The 23,609-nt window shown below is 37.5% G+C and overlaps 1 protein-coding gene and 1 non-coding gene across 13 annotated transcripts in view; one reads left to right on the top strand and one right to left on the bottom strand.

Annotated features, from left to right (window-relative positions):
- KIF16B (kinesin family member 16B) overlaps positions 1–23,609 on the top strand; it is a 321,124-nt gene that overhangs the window by 251,775 nt on the left and 45,740 nt on the right. For 11 of the 12 annotated variants that reach the window (XM_058287591.2, XM_058287585.2, XM_058287593.2 and 8 more), the window contains one exon: positions 20,485–20,568. The exons of the other annotated variant lie outside the window; for it this stretch is intronic. In XM_058287591.2, coding sequence (XP_058143574.1) covers positions 20,485–20,568 — 84 coding nt within the window. The remainder of the gene's footprint in view (positions 1–20,484; positions 20,569–23,609) is intronic. 12 annotated transcript variants of the gene reach the window in all.
- Positions 7,674–7,804, bottom strand: LOC111761322 (small nucleolar RNA SNORA38). The gene has a single exon (XR_002794720.1). It is a non-coding gene; the product is annotated as a small nucleolar RNA SNORA38 (small nucleolar RNA).

Raw genomic sequence — 23,609 nt, 5'->3', positions numbered from 1 at the left:
TGCATTAAATCCATGGTGTACATTAGTAGTTATTTATTTTTTTTGGACAAAGACTAGTTTGTGAAATATATTTCAATAGAGAAGTATACCTAGAATGAATGCATCTTCCAAGTGAATGTGTAATTATTGTTGTTATTCTTGTTGTTACTATTATTATTATTATATTTCAACTAAAGTAAACCTAGTTTAGACAAGCTCTTTGGGGATTTTGGTTTGAATTCATAGCAAATCAATCCACAGTCACCATCTAAATAGCCTGTCTGCTTTCACTAAGTATTGCTTTTTACCACTATTTTCATAGTTTCCTATGACATCCTAGGAAAAATTTTGTCAGAAAGACACTTGCCCCTATTTTAGCTCACTTTAAGTAGATGGTTTCCCATGCTTTCCACCCTTTCTTATCTGATATACAACACAGAAAGAAATACCTTTTTGTAAATAAAACAGCTCACTATGTGTAGAAGAGTCTGAGTCCAGATGAAATTAAACTATCTCTGAAGTTCTGGCATTAAGATATTGTAATAATACTCCATTAAAAATTGACATTTTAGATGTGAATTATCACTTAGCATCCCCAAGAGACTTCAGCTCTAGAAATAATTGCATCAAAGTAAGTTGTTAAGTTACTTTCTGCAGTTTACTTTCATGTCCCAAATAAATACTGACCAAAAATGGAAGTATTTTGTATATAGTAAATGTACAGAGCAATTTATTTTTTAACTTATTATTATTTTTTTAGGCAGTACCAGAGATTGAACCCAGGACCTCATACGTGAGAAGCAGGTGTTCAATCACTGAGCTGCAACCACTCCCTGAGTAGTTTATTTTTAAAGGGAGCTTTGTAAGCTCATTAACTGCTTAGTTATGACTTATGACATCACTGCTTTTATAATTTGCTGATTTTGCATATTAACAAAATGGAAACAGGACACAAGTTTTATCAACATATGTATGTATTTATGTATATGTTTATATATATACACACACACATATACCCATAAAATATATATAATAAATATACAGACATAGCATTCATTCCATGATTGTATCTCTTTAATATTGTTTCATTTGCTTAATGCCATTCTGTATAGGCACATTTTCTAAATTCCATTATTACAGTAGTAGATAAGAACAAAAGCCTTTTCTCTTATATACAGAAACTGACAATAAATATGGAAAAAATGTAACCAGCACTTAAGGATTAAGCATGTCACATGGTGGGTGCCATTTTTAAAAAGTTATATACTTTATATGAAAAATATGAATAAAAAGTGATGGGGCAGAGGATGGTGGGTACTTTGTTATAAAACAGTTTCAGGGTAGAACTATCTAACAAGAAGGCATTTTAGCTGAAATTTGAGGTATGATGTCTTTAGGAGAGTCTGCAAAGAGTCAATGCACAGCTCTAAATAATGCTTTTAAAGAAAATGCCAGAACCAGTCTTCACAGATATAACAGAAGAAAACTTACCTGAGATTGAGAACTATGTGAACCTATAAGTCAAAGGTCACCCCATACTGGCAAAATAAATGAGCATAAATCATCACACATGTGAAAATCTTGAACTTCAAGGGGGTAAAAAGTATATTTAAAAAAACATGTTGAAAAGAATTGTGATCTTCAAATGAAGAAATCCAAGCTGGGTTCATTTATTCATCCAGTCACTCATTCATAAATCATTATTAAACAACTGTGCACTGTGAATGCAGGTGTGAACAAGACAGCCACATTCCCATCTCTCAAGAAGCAGAGAAAATCAATAAACAAATAGATAAGCTAATTTCAGAGAATGGTTAAGTGCTACAGAGAAAGGTACACAGGGCATGTGGTAGTGCAGCAGGAGGGGTAAGGTATGGGCTACTCTAGATGGTGAAAGCCATTCTGAAAGAATGATTGTTGAACTGAGATCTGAATGTTGAGAAGGATCAAGGCAGGAACATCTAGAGGTGAGCACGTTTTTAAGTAGAGAAAACAGGGAATTCAAAGGCCCTGAGTGGGATCAAGATTGGCACACACTGAGAACAAAAAAGGACTGAAAATTCTCAAGAGAGATAGGGATGAGGGCAGAGAGTTAGTAGGAACCTGATCATGTAGTCTTGACTTTTATTCTTAAAAAACAACATGATCTCTAGTTGAAGAAAACGTGATCTCTAGTTTATTTTTTTTTTAAAACATTGTCTTTTTTTTCCAAAGATTTATTTATTTACTACCCCCCTTGCTCCTTGCACTTGCTGTTTGCTCTCTGTGTCCACTCGCTGTATGTTCTTCTGTGTCTGCTTGTCTTCTCTTTAGGAGGCACTGGGAACCGATCCTGAGATCTTCCAACGTGGGAGAGAAGCACTCAATCACTTGAGTCACCTCAGCTCCTGATTTTTGTCATGACTCTCATTGTGTTTTCTTTGTGTCTTTTTTCTGTTGTGCCATCTTGTTGCATTAGTTCTCTGCATGGGCCAGCTTGCTGTGCGGGCCAGCTCACCCTCACCAGGAGGCCCCAAGAACTGAATGCAGGGCCTCCCATATGGTAGGCAGGAGCCCAATCACCTGAGCCACATCCACCCCATCCCCCACTCCCCCGCTACATTTTGTAAAAGCCATTTTGATGGCTGTGTGGAGAAGGAATCATTGGATCAATAGAGAGCTTAAGTCCAGAATTCTGTTTTAGGCATATTAAATTTGAGGCTATTGAACACCCAATTGGAAATGTCTAGAAAGAAGTAGGATATAAGTTTAGAGCTTAAGGAAGAGAGATATTAAGAATATTCTCTTAGAAATAAGGTCATTGACTGAATTAACAATAGTTGAAAAAAATCATTTTGTTTGTTTCAATTTCTAGCCAAATTTCAGTGTTAAGAACATTATATTCTTTGATAACTGCTCCCCACAGAAACCCTTTTCATGAAGTCATGATCTAGATGATAAACAAGGATAAAATTACTTTTCCATGTTGAGTTCAACTTTATAACTTACAGTTTCTTTCTCACGAGTACAAAAATATGGTAGTTATGAAAGAGAACTGAGACACGGGTGTGCATATTAGAATGGGAATGAGATAATTTCGTAATGTTATAAAGCCTTAAGACAAAGTGGTATGCTCCCAAGACAAAGACCGCTTGTAGAAAGGGAAGCAGTATAGTTCCAAACCCTGAGGAGGGTGAGCAGGGCTATTGCACTTTTCAGTAGCCGCAGCTCTGACCCATTTCTCAACCACTTACTGAGGATTTACCATGGGCTCGGTGCTGTGCTAGGCATTGGCCATTCATGATGGTGTGTAGCTCTCATGACAGCTCTAAGAAGTGTGGGGTGGTAACATCCCCATTTTACAGGTGTGGAAAATGAGATTGAGAGAGGTGAATAACTTCCCTGATGCCACACAACTAGTAAGCAGCAACCCAGTGTAGAAGCCCAGGCCTTTGACCCTAATTCTTAGTTCTAAATTGACAGAAATAGAAAAATGAAACAAAAACTTTTATCCCTAAAAATATGGTAGCATATGTACCCAAATCTCGATCAGGGGCTCCTAACCTTTTTTATTCCATGGATCCCTTTGCTAGTCACATGAAAACCACGGACCCTGCATTAAGTCCACACCATACTGTGTATTATTTAAATAAATATATCACACCCACACCAACATGTCCTTGCAAGAATAATGGTTTTTCGAATTTCAGTTCATGCTCACGGACGCCTTGTCAAGAACCCTTGATCTAGATAGATCTTATTTCAGCGAGAGGAGAACAGCATTGTCTATTTAACATCTTCAAGGTGAAGCTTTAAATGTCAAATTGAATATCAGCTGTGTTCTTTCTGTAAAGTTGATTTTTCTTTTATGCAGCACAAGCTCATAGACTTACTTGCCAAGGAATTGATGGAACTTGAGATTAGTAATGTGTTTATTAGGTATCTACCAGTTATGATTGCTCATCTTACTGTTTATATTAATGTATAAAATGTTAATCTTCTTGAATTAATCAACTCCTTCAAAATGGTTATTTGGCCATACAAGAGCCTGGAAATCACTTGATGTGTTAAAGACACAGGCATAACTTGTTCAAGAAAAACAGTGGACCCACATGGAAGGATCCTGAGAATTTCCTCTCGCAGATGACTGTTTCATTGGCAAGTGGAAATGTGCTTAATTTGCCTCACTTCATAACCAGATTCCGTTAATTATTTCTATGGAAGTGAGAAATGATTCTTGCTCTATTAATTGCAAGAATACCAAAATGGCTGATGGTATACATTACCTAATGTATAAATTTACCTAAGTCATGCAAGGTTCCAAATTTTTAATCAAGCAGAAAAAAATTTTAAAAAAAACACACCTCCAAACTATACTGAAATTGTAATATACTTGTCAAGATAGAAAATCTTTTGTTCACCTTAAATTCTAGTTTTACTTACAGTCCTCAGTCTTTTGGAACTGTATCTAAAATTATATACTACTCATTCACACTTCCTTTTGGAGTTGAGCCCCTGGGAGCTGTTATCTCTAAGACAGTTTGATATAACAGTTCTCTTTGTGAAGATTTTATTCTTTCAATAATCTTTGTGGGATTTTCTTCCAAAGAGTAATAAATTACATGTTTCTGTTAAAGGATTGAAATTATTCAAAGATATATACATGGTATAGATAAGGGAGTATGTAAGTCTCCCTTCATCCCATCCTCAGAGGAAACCATTTGCAATACCCACCAGGAGGTCTTTCTGGGTCCAACTAAGCATCCAGACTCACAAGCCTCCCTCCCATTGGCCGTATTTACCATAGGGGTCCCTTGGAAGGATGTAGAGCAGGGACCACAACCTGCCAGCAGGGCAGAGGCAGGTATTCCTCTTCCATGGACAGGGATTCACAGCAGTCTCTGCAGCAGTCCACACAGCTGCCCAGGAACTCTTCTTTCTCCTGAAGTGCGAGATGAGATTCACACAAGGTGAGTGTGGTAACTACTCAGTCATGGACTCCACATTTCACAAGGAAGCTGCTTTGTCTGGTAACAAATCTCTAAGACAGACCTTCTAGGGTCCCCACAGGGACATACTGAGCTATAAGAGCTACAAGGTCCAAAGTATGGCTTTCCTCTGGCTATCTATCTTTCCCCAGTCTATAAGCAATTTATTAGTTGGAGGTCATTCTTACCATGAGCAGTGCTGTCTGCTAACGAAATTGGCTTGTCACCTTATCAGGTTTTCAGTGTCCTGTTAGTGACTTTTGGGTGGTTCCACATTTTTGCTGCCTCCCTATGAACATTCTTGAACATGTCTACTATATTCTTCTGCATGATTTCTGGTCCATATGTGCAAGACTTTCTCCGTGAAGATATTGGGTGGTAGTTCGAATGTTCTTAAAGGTAGTTCTATAAATTTCAGGTATCTCAAAAGATCTTCCTAATTTACATATAACCAAGATGAGGTTGGAAGCTATAGAAGTTGGGTAGGCTAAGACCCCTGAGGGCCATCACCCCCATTAGGGAGAAGGTTTTAGAAATTCCTTTTCCATTTCTAGCTACTTCTGATCACTTTGCTTACTGTCATATCATTGATTATTTACTGTAATGCCTCCATATGGAGAATGATGTCCTGATCAACTGAAGACCCCCCCAGTGGTATTTTATGTACAAATGGGTAATGAACAAATTAAAACAATAAAGAGTTGTTGATTATTAGATATAAGATGTGTCTCTGAAGAAAATTAAAAGAACTTAATGGACTTATGAATCAAAAAAGTTCTATAAAACTAAAGGGTGGGTGGGAAAATGCAGAAACCAAAGAAAAGTTTGGCCCAGTGTTTTTATATGGTGACAAATTTCATGAATAAACAAAACAAAATGAAATCATTTTCCCTCTATAATCCAAAAGAAGAAGGGATTGGCTGCAGGTGATCTTGGATCACACACAAGCATTATATCCATTCAATCCCTGAGTTCTTCTTGCTGGTGGTGCTGTGTTATTCACGGTTTTTAAATTGTTGTTTTTACTTTTATTTATTCATTTTTTCTAATATCAGCAGTTTCTTCTGAATTCAAATAGATTTTTCCTTTTGTTTAGAATTAATTTGGCCTCTTGATATGCTGACATGCTTCATACAAGATAATAGCTCTTCCTGGCTTTCTGCTCCCCTTCGTTGACCTTGTATGGAATCTTAATCACATTAAACCATGTGTTTTCAAATTCCACATTTGTAAAGTGGAAATGCCTCAGCTAGTTTGTAAAAGATTGTGAAAGCCTCAGATAAAAATGTGTTATTAAAAGCAGCTACGAAGTATTATGGAGCATCTGCTACATAACATGTCTTTGAAATTTTATCATGCAAATCATTTCCCCAATGCTCTTTATCTGTATGAAGACTGTATTTTTTTGCTCTTTTAAAATCAGTATAATCCTTTCAAATATCAATCAAGTTATGAGCTCAGAAACAAAGCCCTGTTAAATGTTTCCTTTTCTTTTTTCTGAGCAAGAGGTAGAGTTGCAGCTGTGTCTAATGTCCATGAAGTTTGCTTATGGGTCCAGATCACAGTCTGAGAGTCAGACAGAAACATAGCTCACAAAGAACCTAAAAAAAAAATAGTTTTTATATTTATATTTAAAACCACATCTCCTTTTCAGCCATTAGAATGAACAGTGAAGGCCTAGTGCCTCCCTCTGCCCCTTTTTGGATACTTGGTCTAGTAGGCCCTGAATGTATTTAATAAAGCAGAATGGCATGTGCTGTGAGAAGTCGAGAGGGTCACTGTGAGAGTTGCTGCTTCTAAAAAGTTCTGAAATACCAGTCCTGCCTGGTTTTGAGAGGGGTAGGTTTTAGCACACTTGTCAAGGAGTCTTCTCTCTGAGTGAGCATAATGGCCACTTCATCTCTTGGGAGAACTGTCTCACTTTGAAAATGATTAAGTATTGGAATTGATCATGGAGAGCCATTTTATAACCTTAACTAGGAGTGATTCTGAAGCAAATTTGTGTTGGTCTGCCTAGTGGCAATAGGATAAACCATGCAAATGGTACATTTTACATATTAAGATGTACAATCAAAACAAATACTAAGGGAATGTTTAAAGTCTGTGCATGGTGAGAGTACAAGTTATATAAAACAAGCCATGTTGCCTGTCTGCATCATAACTGAGTTATTACAATTCATGAAAAATCAGAGTATCATTAGAATTCTCAAGTATCAAGCATGATCAGCCTCAATCAGTGACATCCTTAGGGTGGCTTTCTTCTCCACACTGAGCTGAGGAGAAATATGTTTTCAGAACTTTCAAGTAAAAATTGAAGGTTGCTGTGGTAGAGCAAATGTTCAATCTTGCATCTGGCATTCTCTGGGAAATACCAATGGGAGGGAACAGAATGATTAGGCAAGGTTATTCAATTTGTATATGGACTTCAAGTTTATGCTGGTAGAATCATTTATTTGCCAAGTAATCTGCCCAAAGCAGTACCAAAAAAAAAGTTTGCAAGAAAGAAAGAATCTAACTAATAGCCTTGTATTTGTCTTGTACAGCTATTTATCATCCATCTCCAAAATGCATTCTAAACTGCTTTATTACCAACATTCCAATTTAATATAAAATTTGCAAATACCATCCAAATTATAACTCTAGCCACAGGGAGCATCCAGTAAGCCTCAGGTGAATTCAGCTACATCAAGCCTTCAGCTTCCTTGAATTTTTTTTTTTTTTAACTTTCTGTGTGGGAAAGGATGATCTTGAGCCTGAGGAGAGCAGGCAGGCTCCAGATTTCTCCAAGTCCACATCTTTTTGCCTCCAATTCTTACGTGTCCAAGGTCAGGAAACCACGACCTGCCTTTGTAGGAGGGTACCTCCTTGAATTTTAAATAACAAACAGCTTTGCGGGCAAAATTAAAATATTGCCAGCTTCCCGACCTGGTACCTTAAAGAGACCTGGCCGTCTCACTGTATCCTGTGTGTCACATCAGTCTTGACACTTGATAGATAAACAGGATTCAAATCACTACTTTCAAGGGTGGATGCTGAAGTGAAGGGCATCACAATTACCTGGAGAACTTTTTGAAAATGTAGGCTCCAAACTAGGAAATTCCAGTTGAGTCTAGCATGAGGCTTAGGTATGTGTAGTTGGGGGAAACTGTCCCCCAAGTTCTGCTCTCTGCACCCTGATTTAGATCCTGCCCAAAACTTCTCCATCCATTTTGGGAGTATTAGTTGATTTTCCATTATTATGCATCACTGAATATAAAAGATGATTTTCAGTGACAAGTATTCTTGTCAATATTAATGGTAGGTTAGATTAAATTTGAACAGTGGAGAAGAAATGTTGATCATTTCTTTGGTCATCAAAGAGTATGAAATGTGGGCTTGTGTCAGGCTTTTCTCTGCAACCGGCATGGAAGCCGCTATAGCCATATGCTTAGAACCATTTGCACATTATGAAACGTCTGTCCTCCAAGGGACCTTAAAGATTAGGTCGGTCAGTTTTCCATTTTAGAATGACGAATTAAATGCCCAGAAAGAGTTGTTCAATGTCATGAACAAGACTTCGGGAATGAGGCAAGGTTCAGGGGCCCTGACTCCTAGTCCCACATACTTGTACTGAACCTCTTCTCCATGGCTATGTTCATTTAGAGATAGGGATTTTTTCAGAATCTTCCAGATGACACCAAAGATCAAATTTATTCCCTATAACATTCCATTGTGTACTGAGTTCCCATGGATGATCACTAGAACTTCGGGCCCTTCTGTTGTCTGGCAGGGACAAATGGGTCCTGTGTGTCTCAGTCCCTGAAAGAGACTTAGCAGCATCATAGTCAGAGATGGAAAATACAAACATTTGAGTTAGTACAGCTGCCTAGTCATTCTTTAAAATGCAATCTTAAGTACAGATCTGGAATATTTCTCACTTTCAGAAATTGTTATGGCATGAATGTTCTCAAATCTATTCTCACTGGTTCATGCCTGAATGAAATTGACATGGGCTTTGGGAGGAGTGAGTTTCAATGCAGAAAAAGCTCCAGTCTTCATAGCAAATGTAACTGGAAGCTGATTGTGCACTTCTAACTAAATTTCCAAGTATGGGTTTATATATAGAACACTCTAAGTTTAGCACTTAAGTGATATCAGGATAGCATTCTGTTAGTGATATGTCCTAAATTGAAATCGCGAGCTGCTTCACATGGACCACCAGCAAAGAATTCTGCCGTGCCCATTCATTTAACAGATATTTCAAGAGGTCTAGTTTGTGCCAAGCCCTGAGTGAGGCACAAGGCAGACGCCCGTAAATATTGTATAACATGCTCAAGTTACAATATCAAAGGTCTAAAGGTAGCTCATTGCTCCTTCAGTAGCCATCTAGAAAGTCCTGAAAAGTTGCTGCATTATGCCCCTAACAAATCGAACTTGGAGGAGAATTGCTTATTTGCCTGTGAGTATTTTTCTCAGTGACAGCTGTTGGTATAAGGCCTTGGAAACTGCCATTAATTTTGAGTGGTCAGAAATGCTCCCATCTAGTCAACTGTGAGAATTATGGCAGCTTTTTGATGAGTTTTCATTATTCGCATTTCTTGAAAGCTGGAGTGGCTGAAATTTTCATCATGAACCTGCAGGGCACGGATGTTTCCAATATTACCAAGTGATCATGTAGGTGTATCTACTTGCAAAAGACAAACTAGAGCTGATTTCACCAATTAGAGTACCGCGCAGAACTTGCTCCTCTAATCTTTTGGGTACTAGCTAAGCATTAAAGGAATAAAGAAAATGGCTACTAAATGAGGAATGACAATAAAATATACTTCTATTAGGTATTGTAAAAGTCATGTTTTCCTTTCACTAATAAAGACTCCACAATTTTATTAGTTGTTCTCAGTTTTCTTTCAGTGATTTAGAATCCAGTTTTAGCTGCTTAAGTGTTATAAAATCATGAAAGATAGACAAGACTTTTTATTACTCATTTTAATTTCTTTTCTATATTTTAGGGCTACTGTTATTTATATCCAAAGTAAAAAAAACTATGTCATTTATCAAAACTTACGCTGTCTTTGGCCTCCAAGACCACCTGGACTTAATATAGGCTCTCGCTAACCTGAAAACTGAACTTGGCCAGGAGAGAAAGGCTTCTAATAAAAGCAGGCTTTTCCATTAGATTTAATTTGTCTTCTTAATGGTAGCAGACTAGCTGATCTATCTTATTATAATATAATATGTAATAAACAGTGAAGTCAGGATTTGAGCTTGATGACTCTTAGAAGAAAATTGGGCTGTGCCAATTAACTTGGAAATAGAAAGGGAAACATCAACTTCTAGATGAATATTTCACTCTGTCTGGGATAATTAAATATTACGACTTAACAGAGAAGATGCTAACTATGTATTTCTAATGTGTCTGCATATACATATAGCTAGCTAACTTGATAGATAGATGAATGGTGACTCAGTGCTTCTATTTTCCCAAAACTGGATCACAAACAGTTGTGTAAAATGGCCATGCTAGTTATAAGTAACTACTGTCACTTATCTGACTGTAATTCTTCATACAGATCAATTTTTCAACCTAAAAATTAGAGGCTTATTAGTTGAACACCCAAAATAAAGCTAACAACTTGAATTTTTAAATTCTACAAGGCACTGAAGAAGGAAAGAGATTTCATAGGAAGTCAGTAGGCCTAAAAGTTATTGATTTCATTTTCTAATAGATTTTTATTTCAGTCCTTTTATCTTTTTTCATTATCTTTTTTTTAAAGATACATAGATCACACAGAAAATCCTTTTATCTTTAGACTATGTTTTATTTACTGAATTGCAGAACAAACTTATTATGTTTCTCTCAGGCCAAAGAAATGTGCTATTTTAATCTTCATTTGTTTCCTGTGGCTTACTCTGCATAATCAGATTTCATAATTATACAAAGTAGGCCATGGGCTGTTGTTAAATTGTCTTCCAACATTCTCTAAACTTATCATATCACTCTCAAATATCCAATTTATTTGACCTCAGTAATCATTTCTAATTTTAATGTACAATTTTCCCATAAGAGCTCAAATATATTTGCATCATTTCCCACTCCTGCTGTAAGGATAATGGCTACAGCAGGAAAATATGCCATTTTAAGGATTTTCTCATGAATACTGTCTTCCCATTTGCATCTTTCCTTTTTCTATTCTACAACCTCTTTAAACAGCATGCTTCATTATTACATTGGGATCCATTTTCCCTTTACATATCGAGCCTCACTTCAAATAAGAATGCTATGAAGATATTACAGAAAGTCAGTTACATTCCTCACAATCAATATAGCCAGGAGAATAGGTAAAATACCTCCATGGCACCTCAAGTGCTACTTCGAACTCAGCAGAGAGAGATTTTAATCGCCAGCTCCTGAGTTATAGACATGAAAGGAAACTTAAAAATCTTAGTTCAACTCCTACATTTTAAAAGATAACAAAACTAGTAACTAGAGAGGCATTATATATTGTTCAAGGTTAGACAACCAGGTCGTCACTGAGCTGGGTCTTTTAATCTGATTGCCCCAAATCACAGTTTACTAAAAGAAAACACACACACACACACACGGTTTAACTTGACTGATTAAATTTGTAAAAAGAATAATCTTTATTATTTCTGTGAAAATGGTGCACATTTGTTATTTTAAAATTTCAAATAATACAAGAAAATATAAGAAAAAAAGCAACAGGTTGAGCGGATGTGGCTCAAGAGCACCTGCTTCCTACAAGGTTTGGTTCCTAGTGCCTCCTTTAAAAACAGAACAAAGCAAAAACAAGTAAAACAAAAAAACCAACTCAAGGGAACTGATGTGGCTCAATGGTTGAGCATCAGCTTCCCAGATACAAGGTTCTGGGTTCAATCCCTGGCCCCTGGTACCTCAAAAAAAAAAGAAAAAAGGCAACAAATTACCCAGTATTTAAATATAATTAATGTTAAAATTTAATTAACATTTCTGGTACTTAACGAAGAGGTACAGATAAAAAGATGGGTATGTAAATTGATAAAAGGAAATTAAAATGAGCGAAAAAAGAATAGGAACAAAGAATGGCATAACTTTTTAAAATTGGGCCTCATTCTAGGTATGATATTTTTAAGTAAAACATTAAATTTTACTTGGATTGAATAAGTGTAAGAAACTGAAGTTTATAAGAATTTGAAGTTGCCGAACTTCAAATTAAATGTTTCTCTACTGCATGAAATATTAATTCCTTTAAAATATTTTATGTTTAAGAAAAAGATTACGAAAAACATTGAAACATTAAAGAGACTAGTTTTCAAGTGACATTTCCATTTTATAAATTATCAGTTGACTCTCTGCTAACAAAGAAAAGATTAGAACACTCTATTTACTCCTACCTACCAATTTTTAAAATTATGTTGTTACTTTTACATTGTCAAGATACAGAACATTTATATTCTTTTACATATGAATTACACATAATTCCCTCTTAGTTGTGAGTTTAAATAGAGGCAGTTTTTACTTTTCCATGGTTTCTTCAGTCCTGAAATCTTTATATTGTGCTATCTCTTAGTTGGTTATTTTTTGTCATGCAGTAAGTTTTTGAAAGATACACCCTGATGTGTTTTCCCCAAGTTCTTGTCTGTACCTTTTATACTTGAAAAACACTGTGGTTAGGTCACATTTTCTTTCCCTGTGGACATTTCATTTGGTGTTTTTTTTCCTCAACTCTATATTCTGTATGCTAGTCTATGTTCTTATTTTATTGTGTTCATTCTACTTTTGTTCCTTCTACTGGGTCTTTTATTCCTATAATGTTTTGTTTTGTCTCTTTCATTTCCTTGAGTTATGCTGGATCACTTTTTGGGCAGGGGGGGGGAGAGGAGAAGGTACTGCTTTTTAAAAATTATTATGATTAGTCTTTTAAAATTATAAAGTAGTTTAAGATTTGCTGAAAGATTTAGTATAGTTGAGAGAGTTCCCATATCTCCCACACCCAGTTTCCCTTTTTATTAACATCTTATATTAGTCTGGTACATTTGTCACAATCAACCAATATTGATACATTATTACTCAATAAAATCCATACTTTATGGCAGTTTCTTTTGTTTTTACCTAATAACCTTTTTCTGATTGAGAATCCCATCCATCCAGCCTATCACATTGCATTTAGTCAGTATGTCTCCTTAGGCTCTCTGTGGCAGTGACATTTTTTTGAACTTTCTTGTTTTTGACAACCTTGACAGCTTTGAGGAGTACTGGTCAGGTGTTTTGTAGAATGTCCTTTAAATAGGATTCTCCTGATGGCTCTCTCATGATTAGAATGAAGTTATGGGTTCTTGGGAAAACCATGGAAATCAAGTGCCATTCTCATCACATCATATCATACCTGTATCCCACACCTGGCTGAGGTAGTGTTTGTCAGATTTCTCCAGTAAAAAGTTACTTTTTCCCCCTTTCTATACTGCACTTTTTGAGAATGAAGCCACTATGCTCAATCCACATGTTAGGAATGAGGAGTTATGTTCTACATCCTGGAGGGTGAGGTAGCTATATAAAGTTTTTGGAATTCTTCTGCATGGGAGAGTTGCCTCTTTTCTCCCATGTATTTATTTACTCAGTTACTTTTTTTATCAATTATGGACTCATGAATATTTATTTTGTACTTTGGATTATAATCCAGTACTATATTTTTTTAAAAATTGTTGCTTGAATCCTTTCAGCTTTGTCCTTTGGGAGCTCTTTCAGTTGGCTCCTGCACTCCTTTGAAATACCCCCTCATTGTGTTTTTGTTTCTGTTTTCTGAGCACTTCTTACTTTCTCCTACTATAAGATGCTACATACTCATCTTGTATATTCCCAGTTCCAATCACAGAATCAGCCATTTGTCTAATACCTGATTTACTTCATCTCCATTTTATTTCTTGTAGTCTCTCCTTTAAACCTGTGTATCACTGCTTTGGGTTCTTTTTTAAGATTTTATTTCTTTGATTCCTATGAGACTATGAAAAATTACTTTACTGAATTATTCCCAGATATCTTTAGCCAGTTCTTCTGGTGATCAATGTTCTTTATCTGCCTCTTGCTTCTGTTGTTTTCAACATCTCTTCACCCAGCCCTTTTTATACATAGTTCCAGTTTTGGTTCCAGCTATTGCTCATATTTCAGATTAATGGGGAGCAGGGCATTATTTCACCAGGGGGAGGCAGGGAAGGGCCAGGAATAGGGGGAAGGTAGCAAGCTAGGGCAAGCTGAAACTCTTAGGTAGTGCTTTTCTGAATTTTCCCTGTCAGTTGCTTTATCTTCTTTGCCATGACACACATCTCTGGTTTTCTGGTGTTCAGGAGGTCTGTGGGTCACTGCCTGGGGAAAATAAGCTTTTCTTCCTGTAACACCAAGGATGCAAGGCATCTCTAGGCCTCTTCTTCCGGTCTCCCTCCCCTTCTTGCCTTCCGCTTTGATGAGGGTTTTTCCTCCTTTCTTTTGTCCCTAGATTTGGTCTCTTCAACCTGAACGTAGGTGGAATGCCTAAGACTTCTGAGATGCTTCTTTGGTGGGCAGCTCATGTTGTCGGAGGCCCAGGGCGGTGAGGGGAGGGGAAGGGAGGTCAGCCCTTTCTCATCCACCTCCAGACGCTTTTCCTGGGTGCAGCCGGGTCTGTGATTTGGAGCTGTGGCGGTTCCTTTGTTCAGAGATGGAATTGTTCCTTTACTTTTCATTCTTTTGTAGTTTTTAGTGTTTCTGAAAATGGTGAGGGGAACAAAAAAATCCTTTGCTCCACCATGTTTAACCAGAACTCTTCTACCAATTTTTATGATCTGTAGAAAGAACATTTTTATTGTATTCATACCTTTCAACAAGACACTCTCTATGGAAATTACAAGGGGAAGTGATGGTGCTTGTTCCTTATAAAAAGAAAAAGATGTGGTTTTTTTCCCTCTCATTACTGGATCCCAAGTACCTTCAGCATTTTTATTTGAATCAGAAATATTTACCTCAGTCTCTTTAGAATTTAATTGATGCAGAGGATATAGAACTTCAAAAATTTTAAATTTTAGAACTATATTTCCTTTGTCAGAGGTTACAGAGGAAAGTCAAAGGAGAGTTTCCCCCTACAGATTTTTATTCACTCTTCCTGACATAATATATCTCATGAAAATCAAATCTAAACCATCTGCTAGATTAGAAAACTTAGGCAATAAAATGAAAATTTATAAAGTACTTGGGAGGAAATGAAAATGTTCAGATAATATTACAGATTTTATATTAAATTTTCTGTTTAACATCAGAAACCCCAAAATTATTATTTTTTAAAAATGTCAGTGTATATGGCACAGTGAGAGACATCAGGGTCAATTCAGAATCACACCTTGTATAAATTTTTTTGTATTCTTAAACAGTTTGTTGAAAATACTATTTTTTATACAGCAGCACTCGCAGCAAAATGAACGTTTTTTTTTTTTTGTTTTTTGTTTTGGTCCTTCAGATACAATTATTTGTCCTGACCAGTGGCTCTATTGAGCATGGTAAATTGTCCATTTAAAAATATTTAGGTAGTTTAAATAATACAGAATCTCTTTAGATTTTCTCTGTTTTACAATAAATGAGACAGTAGCTTTGTACTCTGGGGAGAAAAAGCTCAGACCTGTCCTCTCCCCTGGATTTTGAAACTGTTCAAGGGTTTTTGCTCTGTTGTTTTAAGAATAAAGCAGCAATTCCTGCTCTGCCCTACTCTTCCCCACTGTAGTTACACAATACATCAGCCCCAGGGTGCTTGCTCTCCTCCACAGTTTTTCAGGGACTTGTTTATTTGAGCTGAAGAAGCCAATCCAAGTAGAAATGATGATGGTTTCTTGTTTCTTTCTGGAAGACAGGCTGAATTTAGGAGAGTGATTGTCATACATCCTACATTAAAAAGCAGTTGTTCCCACCTGTCCCACCAACCCACCTCCTCAGCTACTTTAATATTATTTATATGTACACATATATATATACTTAGTTTGTTTCATTTTTGAGTGCTTTAAGAATATACTTCTTTGGAATGGATTGGTTTAGACACAGCAGATTTGATAACCCATCAAAGGAGAATATTTACACTTGGCAGGTAAAGCAACTGATGGAAATGTGTCTTTATCAGAACAGGTGCTTTAGAATATATTGCTTTATACAGGGTTGCACAAGGTAAAATTGCTAATATTCAATAGTTTTCAGTGAACAAAATTGGCAATTTCATCTCATTCAACCTAAGATCTTACAGCTAGCAAGGCCTGAAGAACACTATTAAGATTCTCTAAAAAAAAAGAAGTGGAGACAGTTTTCATACTATCAAAGGGAAGAGATGAAGAGATTCTCATGCTTCAGTTGTAAAGATGTTCTAATATACACATACTCATTTTAAGGGGAATGTTTTTGGTGTTTGTGTTTTCTTTTGTTTTTTTAATAATTTGGCCTCTGCTTTCTACTTTGGTTTTTCCATGTGCCCACAGTGTTTCCAGTCCCACTGATAGGACATGGTACCTGGTTTGCATTTCTATCCTGAATCTCATTGGAACTTTTGCCTCCCTTTTTTTTCTCCCTCGCTCCAACCTTTGTTTTTAACAATGTATTCTTATATATTTTTTGGTTGTTTATGGAAGGGTAAGTTGATGAGACACTAATTTTGCATATCCCCAAGATGGACTTCTAGGCAGCCCACCTCCAGACCCATCCTTCCCTCCTGTCAGTCCCCACTGCCTCTGCTGCCCTTGTTTTCCTGTTCCATTGCTGGGGTACAGCTCCTCAGCAGGATTCAGTTGACAACTCACGTTGGAACTGTTGATCTCTACTGCCTAGCAACCATGGTATAATACACTTAAGGAGGAGTTGCGTCCTTTATGTAAGTCTTGTGTCCCCAAAGACTTCACCAGGGCATCTTCTAGAGCAACTTGCATACCATAGAAGTCACACTCCCATACACTGCAGACATTCTTTTACCACATTGTCTCAAAAGACCAAGAGTCAATTATGATTTATTGCTTTGACTCTACTACCCTATGCCTTCTTAGATCACTTAATTTTGGACCTACGTTACTTTGTCTCTAAAATTAGATAGTTGACCATCATAGACCTATATGCCTAAAAGTCATTTAAAATTGTCCTTTTCTTCCTAAAATCTGAAGCAATGTTACACATAATTTAGACATAGTTATTCCATATGCTGGATGATATTAGCACAAAACATTGGCTTCCATCTGGGGAGGGAGTTCTCCTGCCCACTATGGGGAAATTTGAATGCTCCCCTCCAGTTCATCTTCCTGAAATCCTTTCAGTGCACCATTTGTGATTTACCATATGCGCGTGACTACAAATTTCCCCTTACAGAAACCACATCACCTCATCAGCCACATAAGAAAATGGCAAAATAACAACTGTGAAAGCATACTTGCCAAGCCTTCAGCATTCCCCATGTTGGGGGAACACATTCGTTCAAGATAAAATCCAAGCTGGATGAAACCCAAACGACAAGCCCTGATATACCTGTCTTCACTATGCTGCAACTTATAGGCAGTGTGTTTGTACCAGTGAGCCAAGGTTTCCAGAAAACTCTTTACTCCATGAAGCCACATAGGCCAGTCTAGTGTATGGGGAGAGGGCTTCAGTGACTGTGGGCCTGTTACTTCTTAGTGACTGCTAAGGTTCATTTACTTCCTTAAGTCTTTACCCAACCCTGGCCAAATTTAGGTATTGTGACAGTTTGAAGTTCTGTTATGAATGGATGAATGGAACTAATCCATTCCTGTGGGTATGAGGCCCTTTTGATTGGACTGTGTCAGTGAGGCGTGACACTCTTGCTGGGTCTAATATAAACAGACAGACACACAGGGAAAGGGTGCTGCCATATAATGTTGATCCCACCTTGTGAGAGAGAGGACTGCAGGAAAACAGAAAAGCTGTAAGAGGCTGAGAGAGGTCCTGCAGTCTGGAACTAGCAAAGCACAGAGGCACGAAAAGAGGCCCCTGAGGGGCTGTGCCCACAGAGCTGCTCAAGAGGAGGCGAACCATGTGCCTGATGGCTCACAGCTGAACTGGGGGAGAAAACAGAGCAGCCGAGATTGAGAGAGGAGGCCCAGAAAGAGACAAGCCCTATGCCTGGTTGCCTACAGCTGAGCTCCAGAGGCAGTAGATTCTGGAGGGGCAGGCAGAGATCAGCCATCTATGCCACGTGGCAGGATGCTAGGATCAACAGTACCTGACTTTGGTGAGAAAGCATCTCTGATGGTACTTTGTTTTGGACATTTCACAGCCTTGAAACTGTAAGTTTTTACCCCAAATAAATCCCTTTTATAAAAAGCCAACCCATTTCTGGTACTTTGCATCGGCAGCCTTGTGGCAAACTAAGACATCATTTCTTGTTTGTTTGTTTTAAAGAAGAATGTACTCGGGCTCAGAGAAACACAACTAGTTAGCTAGTCATCAAACAGATTCAAACCAGGTCTGTCTTACTCCAAAGTCTATTCTTTTTCCCTTTACTTTGAACTCATTTTAACATTGAATTTACCAGCAGTAAAACTGGAACATTGTTAGAAAAGGAGCAGAAGGGGAATTCCTTCCCTTGGTGCTATACCCTACCTACCGCAGGGTTTTTCGGCTTTGGTAGAAAAAGTGTCATTGATCATGAAGGGAGGAGGCACCTGCCCTGACTTCAGTTAACTGTGACCGAGGGCTATAAGTCAACAAAAGGCATCTTCTAAGAGAGTGAGAAGGCAGCTACAGAGTGTGAGAAGATAAGTGAAACACATCCATCAATATAATTATGCTTAGTCAAGAAGAAAAAGGTAGATACCTAGTAAAAAACAGGCAATAGATAGTTCACAATAGTAGCTATTCACATGGTCAATGAGCATGTGAAAAAATACTCAGCATCATTAGGCATTAGAAAAATGCAAACTTGAACTACAATAAGAAATTACTACATACCCATCAGAACTGCTAAAATGATTGAGACCACCATACCAAGTGTTGGTGTGGATCTGGAGCAATCCTATCTTTCAAACACTGCTCTTGGGATATGCAGTTAGTAAAACCATCAGCATTTCTCCTCCCAAGAATATGACCAACAGAAATGCATACCCATATTCATCAGAAGACCTACAGAAAAATGTTCAGAGTAGCACAATTCCTACTAGCCCCAAACTGGAAAGTTACCAAAAGCCCCCAAACCAAATAATGGGTAGATAAATTGTGGAATGTTCACACAATGGAATACTGTACAGCAATGTAAATGAGCAAACTATAGCTGTACCAACATGGATGAATCTCACAACCATGCTGTTGAGCCAATAAAGATAGACACAAGAGAGGACATGCTGTTTGATTCCATTTATATGAAGTTCAAAAATGGGAAATACTGAACTGTATGCTGTTAGAAGTCATTAGTATTCGGCATAGTGACTTGAACGGAGCACTTTGGGGGTTCCTGGGGTGCGGCAAGGTTCTGTTTCTTGATCTGGGTGCTGGTTACACATGTGTTCAGATTTTGAAAATTCAAGTTGTTCACTTACATTTTTCTATACATATTTTCATACTTGGATACTAAACTTTTAAAGTACTGTAAATGCAGATGCTAGTTCTTAATATTTTGCTCCTTCTTTGGCAATACAAATTTAAATCAACTTGGTGATTTGCATATGTATATAATAAGAATTGTGTGACATATTGTGACCTATATTGTGAGGGAAATGTTAATTTTTTCTTGATAATGCTTCACTGGTTTCTCAATTTGTTGGAATCCAGCAAGGTGAGGACGGAAGGAAATAGTGAATTTCATTAACACCAGCAATTATTGCTGTTTAGCACTCATTCAACCAAAGCGACATAGCTGGTCAGGTTTCCTGAGATTAGAGACCTTTCTTGCCTGGGAGTCAGCACTAAAACTTATCTTATTATTACAATTTGTATACCTCCAAGAAGAGAAGCATAAGGAAAATGACTGAAATTCTGAGACCTGGCTAAAATGAATTCTAAAGCCTTCACTTTCTAGGAAATAAGGTGAAAAGATTCAGAGAAAATACCCTTTTCACATGGGCAGCCTTCATTTACAGTAGTAACTGAGAAAAGGCGATATGCAGTGTTTGAAGAACCTTAGCAATGGTCTGAGAACTATTTACAGAATTTTCAGGTAATGCATAGGTTGAACTTTCTCATTTTCATCTCAATACAAAAATAATTGAATTCTAGTATAAGAATTTAGTAAAAGAACAAACTTGAGTTTTAAAAAACCAAAATTCAGAAACACCATCTGGCACAGAATGTGATGTGTTGCCTGAGACAATATTTAGAATCTAGTCTATCTTCACACATAGCCCTGTCTTCTAATTGGACCACTGTGGAATCCACCCAGGGTTGTCTGATCTGGTTAAGGTCATACAATTGGTTGGTGGCAAAGCAAGACAAGACCCACTGTCTTTAAACTTCCAGTCTCTTTCTCTTTTCAGCCCATGATAGAGATTCCAAATAATAGATGAATATTACCTCGAGGATCATAGGTATAATATTAATGCATCCCTTTTAAAATATTTATTTCAGCTGGCTACCCTTGAATTCCCCCCAAAGAAACTATTTGGAAACAAGGATGAACGCGTGATTGCCGAGAGGCGAAGTCACTTAGAGGTAACAGGCTTAAGTTTTCTTTCTCTGATGTATCTAGAAAATTTGCCATCTGATTGACTGGTAAGAATTGTCGCTGTTAAGCACCATTACTTTTGTTCGTGAGTGTGAAGGTGCTGCTGGTGCTGCTTCATTAACACAGATGGCAGTAGGAGATTATAAAGTAATGTTATTGGTTTATTTAAAATGTAAGTTCTTATCCCTCTTCTGGTCTGAAGGAATACTTTTCTGGCCTTTAAGGAGATACATTTATTGTGAGGGTTAGGAAGTAGGCTGTGGGTGAGAACTAAATATTCACTGTAGACAGATGGTATGTAATACAGGATAAGGGTATGAAGCTTGCTGGAAAAAACTTGGAATAAATTAACTGAAGATTTATATATATTGCATCATTGTTACTTTTCCGAGATGGTTTTATGCAAAAAGACAATACCTATTTTAGTCATGGTTAGATTTCGTTTTAATTTATTTTAATTTGTTACTTTTTTTAATCACATAAGCCAGCTACAAGTAGAACTCTGGTTTAACACAATTGTTATTTTTTTGATTGCCTCACCGCCATGCAGATTGTTCACCACTTTCTCTAGTTCATATTTCTTTTCAGAATATAGTTCCTTGTTTGGTTGCGATCCAGTGCTAACAAGACTGAAGCCATGTGCTGAGGCCTTTTGTGGACCAGTTGGGGTTTTTTTTTTTTGTTTGATTATTGTTTTTCAGGTTTTGTTTTTGTTTTTTTGAGAACAGTTGGAAGCACAGGTGCCCAGTCAGTCCTTGGCCACTCTCTTGCCTTTAGAGCCATTGAGGCAGACAGAAGACAGAGTGCCAATAACTCAATGCAGTTTAGTTTCAGCAGCTTTTAAGAGGTCCTCAAGGTTCCCTTTCTATTCCTCTAAGCCGGATAATAATAAGACCTTTTGCAAATGAAAATGAATAAGAAAGCACCTGAGAAAACCCTTTCTGAGTTGTGGAATGCTACATAAAAATTAGGTATTTTTCTTGTTCCTAGTGCTTATGAGGCTGGCCTTTGGGTTCCACCTAATGCTGATGGACTAATGATGAGGGGAATGTCTGGAGGCTGGAGGTCCCAGTGAGAGTAGAAAGGGGAACAGTGGGGGAAATGGAGAAATTGAAGACTAGGAGACGGTGGTTCATGAGGAGAACTTTAGAGTTTTGTGATCTTCAATATAAAGCTGGGAGAAGCAGATGTGGCTCAACTGATAGAGCGTCCGCCTACCACATGGAGGGCCCAGGGTACGATACCCAGGGCCTCCTGACCCATGTGGCGAGCTGGCCCACACACAGTGCTGCTGCACGCAAGGAGTGCCATGCCACGCAGGGGCACCCCTGCATAAGGGTGCCCCATGCGCAAGGAGTGCGCCCTGCAAGGAGAGCCGCCCTGCATGAGAAAAGCACAGCCTGCCCAGGAATGGCACCACACACAGAGAGAGCTGACACAGCAAGATGATGCAACCAAAAAGAGACACAGTTTCCTGGTGCCACCTGACAAATGGCAAGCGGACACAGAAGAACACACAGCGAATGGACACAGCAGACAATGGGGGGGAGGGAGAAGGAGAGAAATAAATAAAATAAATCTTTAAAAAAATATAGAGAGAGCAGGAGTTCTTAACCTTTTTTGTTCCATGGACCCCTCTGCCAGTCAGGTGAAAACCACAGATCCCTTACTAAGTCCACACTATCCTCTGTATTATTTAATAAATATAGCATACCCACACCAACACGTCCCGCAAAAATAATATTTTTTCTTTTTTAATTTCAATTCAAGCTCATGGACCCCTTGTTAAGGACCCCTGATATAGAGCCATTCTGAGAAAGGACGAGTTGTTAGGATGTGGCTGTGCTTATAGGCATTTGAGTTCATCTGTAGAGTTAGATGTTTGAAGAGGTCCTAGAACTACTGAGACGGAACTAATGACAGATTTTACCTTCACAGAAAAAATTATCTTGGTGAGCCTGCTTGGTCAAATTCTCGAAAAATTTTGATTGTACTATGTAAACACTTAAAAAATAAATCCGTGTTGTCACATGTATCAAACCTTCATTCCTTTTTTTATGGATGGATAATTTTCCATTGTGTATATTTACCACATTTTATTTATCCATTCATAAGTTGATGGACACTTGGATTGTTCCTTCCTTTGGCAATGGTGAATAATGCCACTGTTGAACATCAGTGAGCAAATATCTGTTCAAGTCCCTGCTTTCAGTTCTTTTGGGTATATGCCTAGTAGTGGGATTGCTGGGTCATATGATAATTCTATACTTAGCTTTCAGAGGAGCTACTAAACTGTCTTCTAATTTATATTTTCTAGCAGCAATGAATGAGTGCCTCTATTATTCCACATCCTCTCCAACATTTGTAATTTTCTGTTTTTTTTTTAATAGTAGCTATTCTGGTGCAAAATGGTATGTCGTTGTGCTTTTGATTTGCATTTCTCTATTAAGCTAATGGTGGTGAGTGGCTTTTCATATACTTTTAGGCCTTTGTATACCCTCTTTGGAGAAATGTTTCTTCAAGTCTTTTGCCCATTTGTTAATTGGGCTGTTTGTCTTTTTATTGTTGAGTTGTAGGATTTTTTTATATTCTTGATATTAAACCCTCATCAGATATGTGGTTTCCAAATATTTCCTCCCATGGAATAGATTATTGCCTTACTTTTGTGATAAAGTACTTTGATGCACAAAAATTATTAATTTTGATGACATCCCACTTATCTATCTTTTTCTTTTGTGGCTGATGCTGTAAGTATAAAGTCTAAGAAGCTATTGATCCTGAAGATACTTCTCTACATTTTCCTCTAAGGGTTTTATAGTCCTCATTCTTACATTTAGGTCTTTGATCCATTTTAAGTTAATTTTTATATGTGGTGTGAGATAAGAGACCTCCTTCATTCTTTGCATATGGATATCCAGCTCTCCCAGCACTATATGTTGAAGAGACTATTCTTTCCCAGTTGAGTGGAGTTGGTAGCTTGTCACAAATCAATTGGCCATCAATGAAGGACCTATTTCTGAACTTTCAA

The sequence above is a fragment of the Dasypus novemcinctus genome, chromosome 24, assembly GCF_030445035.2.
Source record: "Dasypus novemcinctus isolate mDasNov1 chromosome 24, mDasNov1.1.hap2, whole genome shotgun sequence".
In the NCBI taxonomy this organism is placed as follows: domain Eukaryota; kingdom Metazoa; phylum Chordata; class Mammalia; order Cingulata; family Dasypodidae; genus Dasypus; species Dasypus novemcinctus.
The sequence above is the reverse complement of the archived record's forward strand: the minus strand, read 5'-3'. Positions and strand labels throughout refer to the sequence as shown.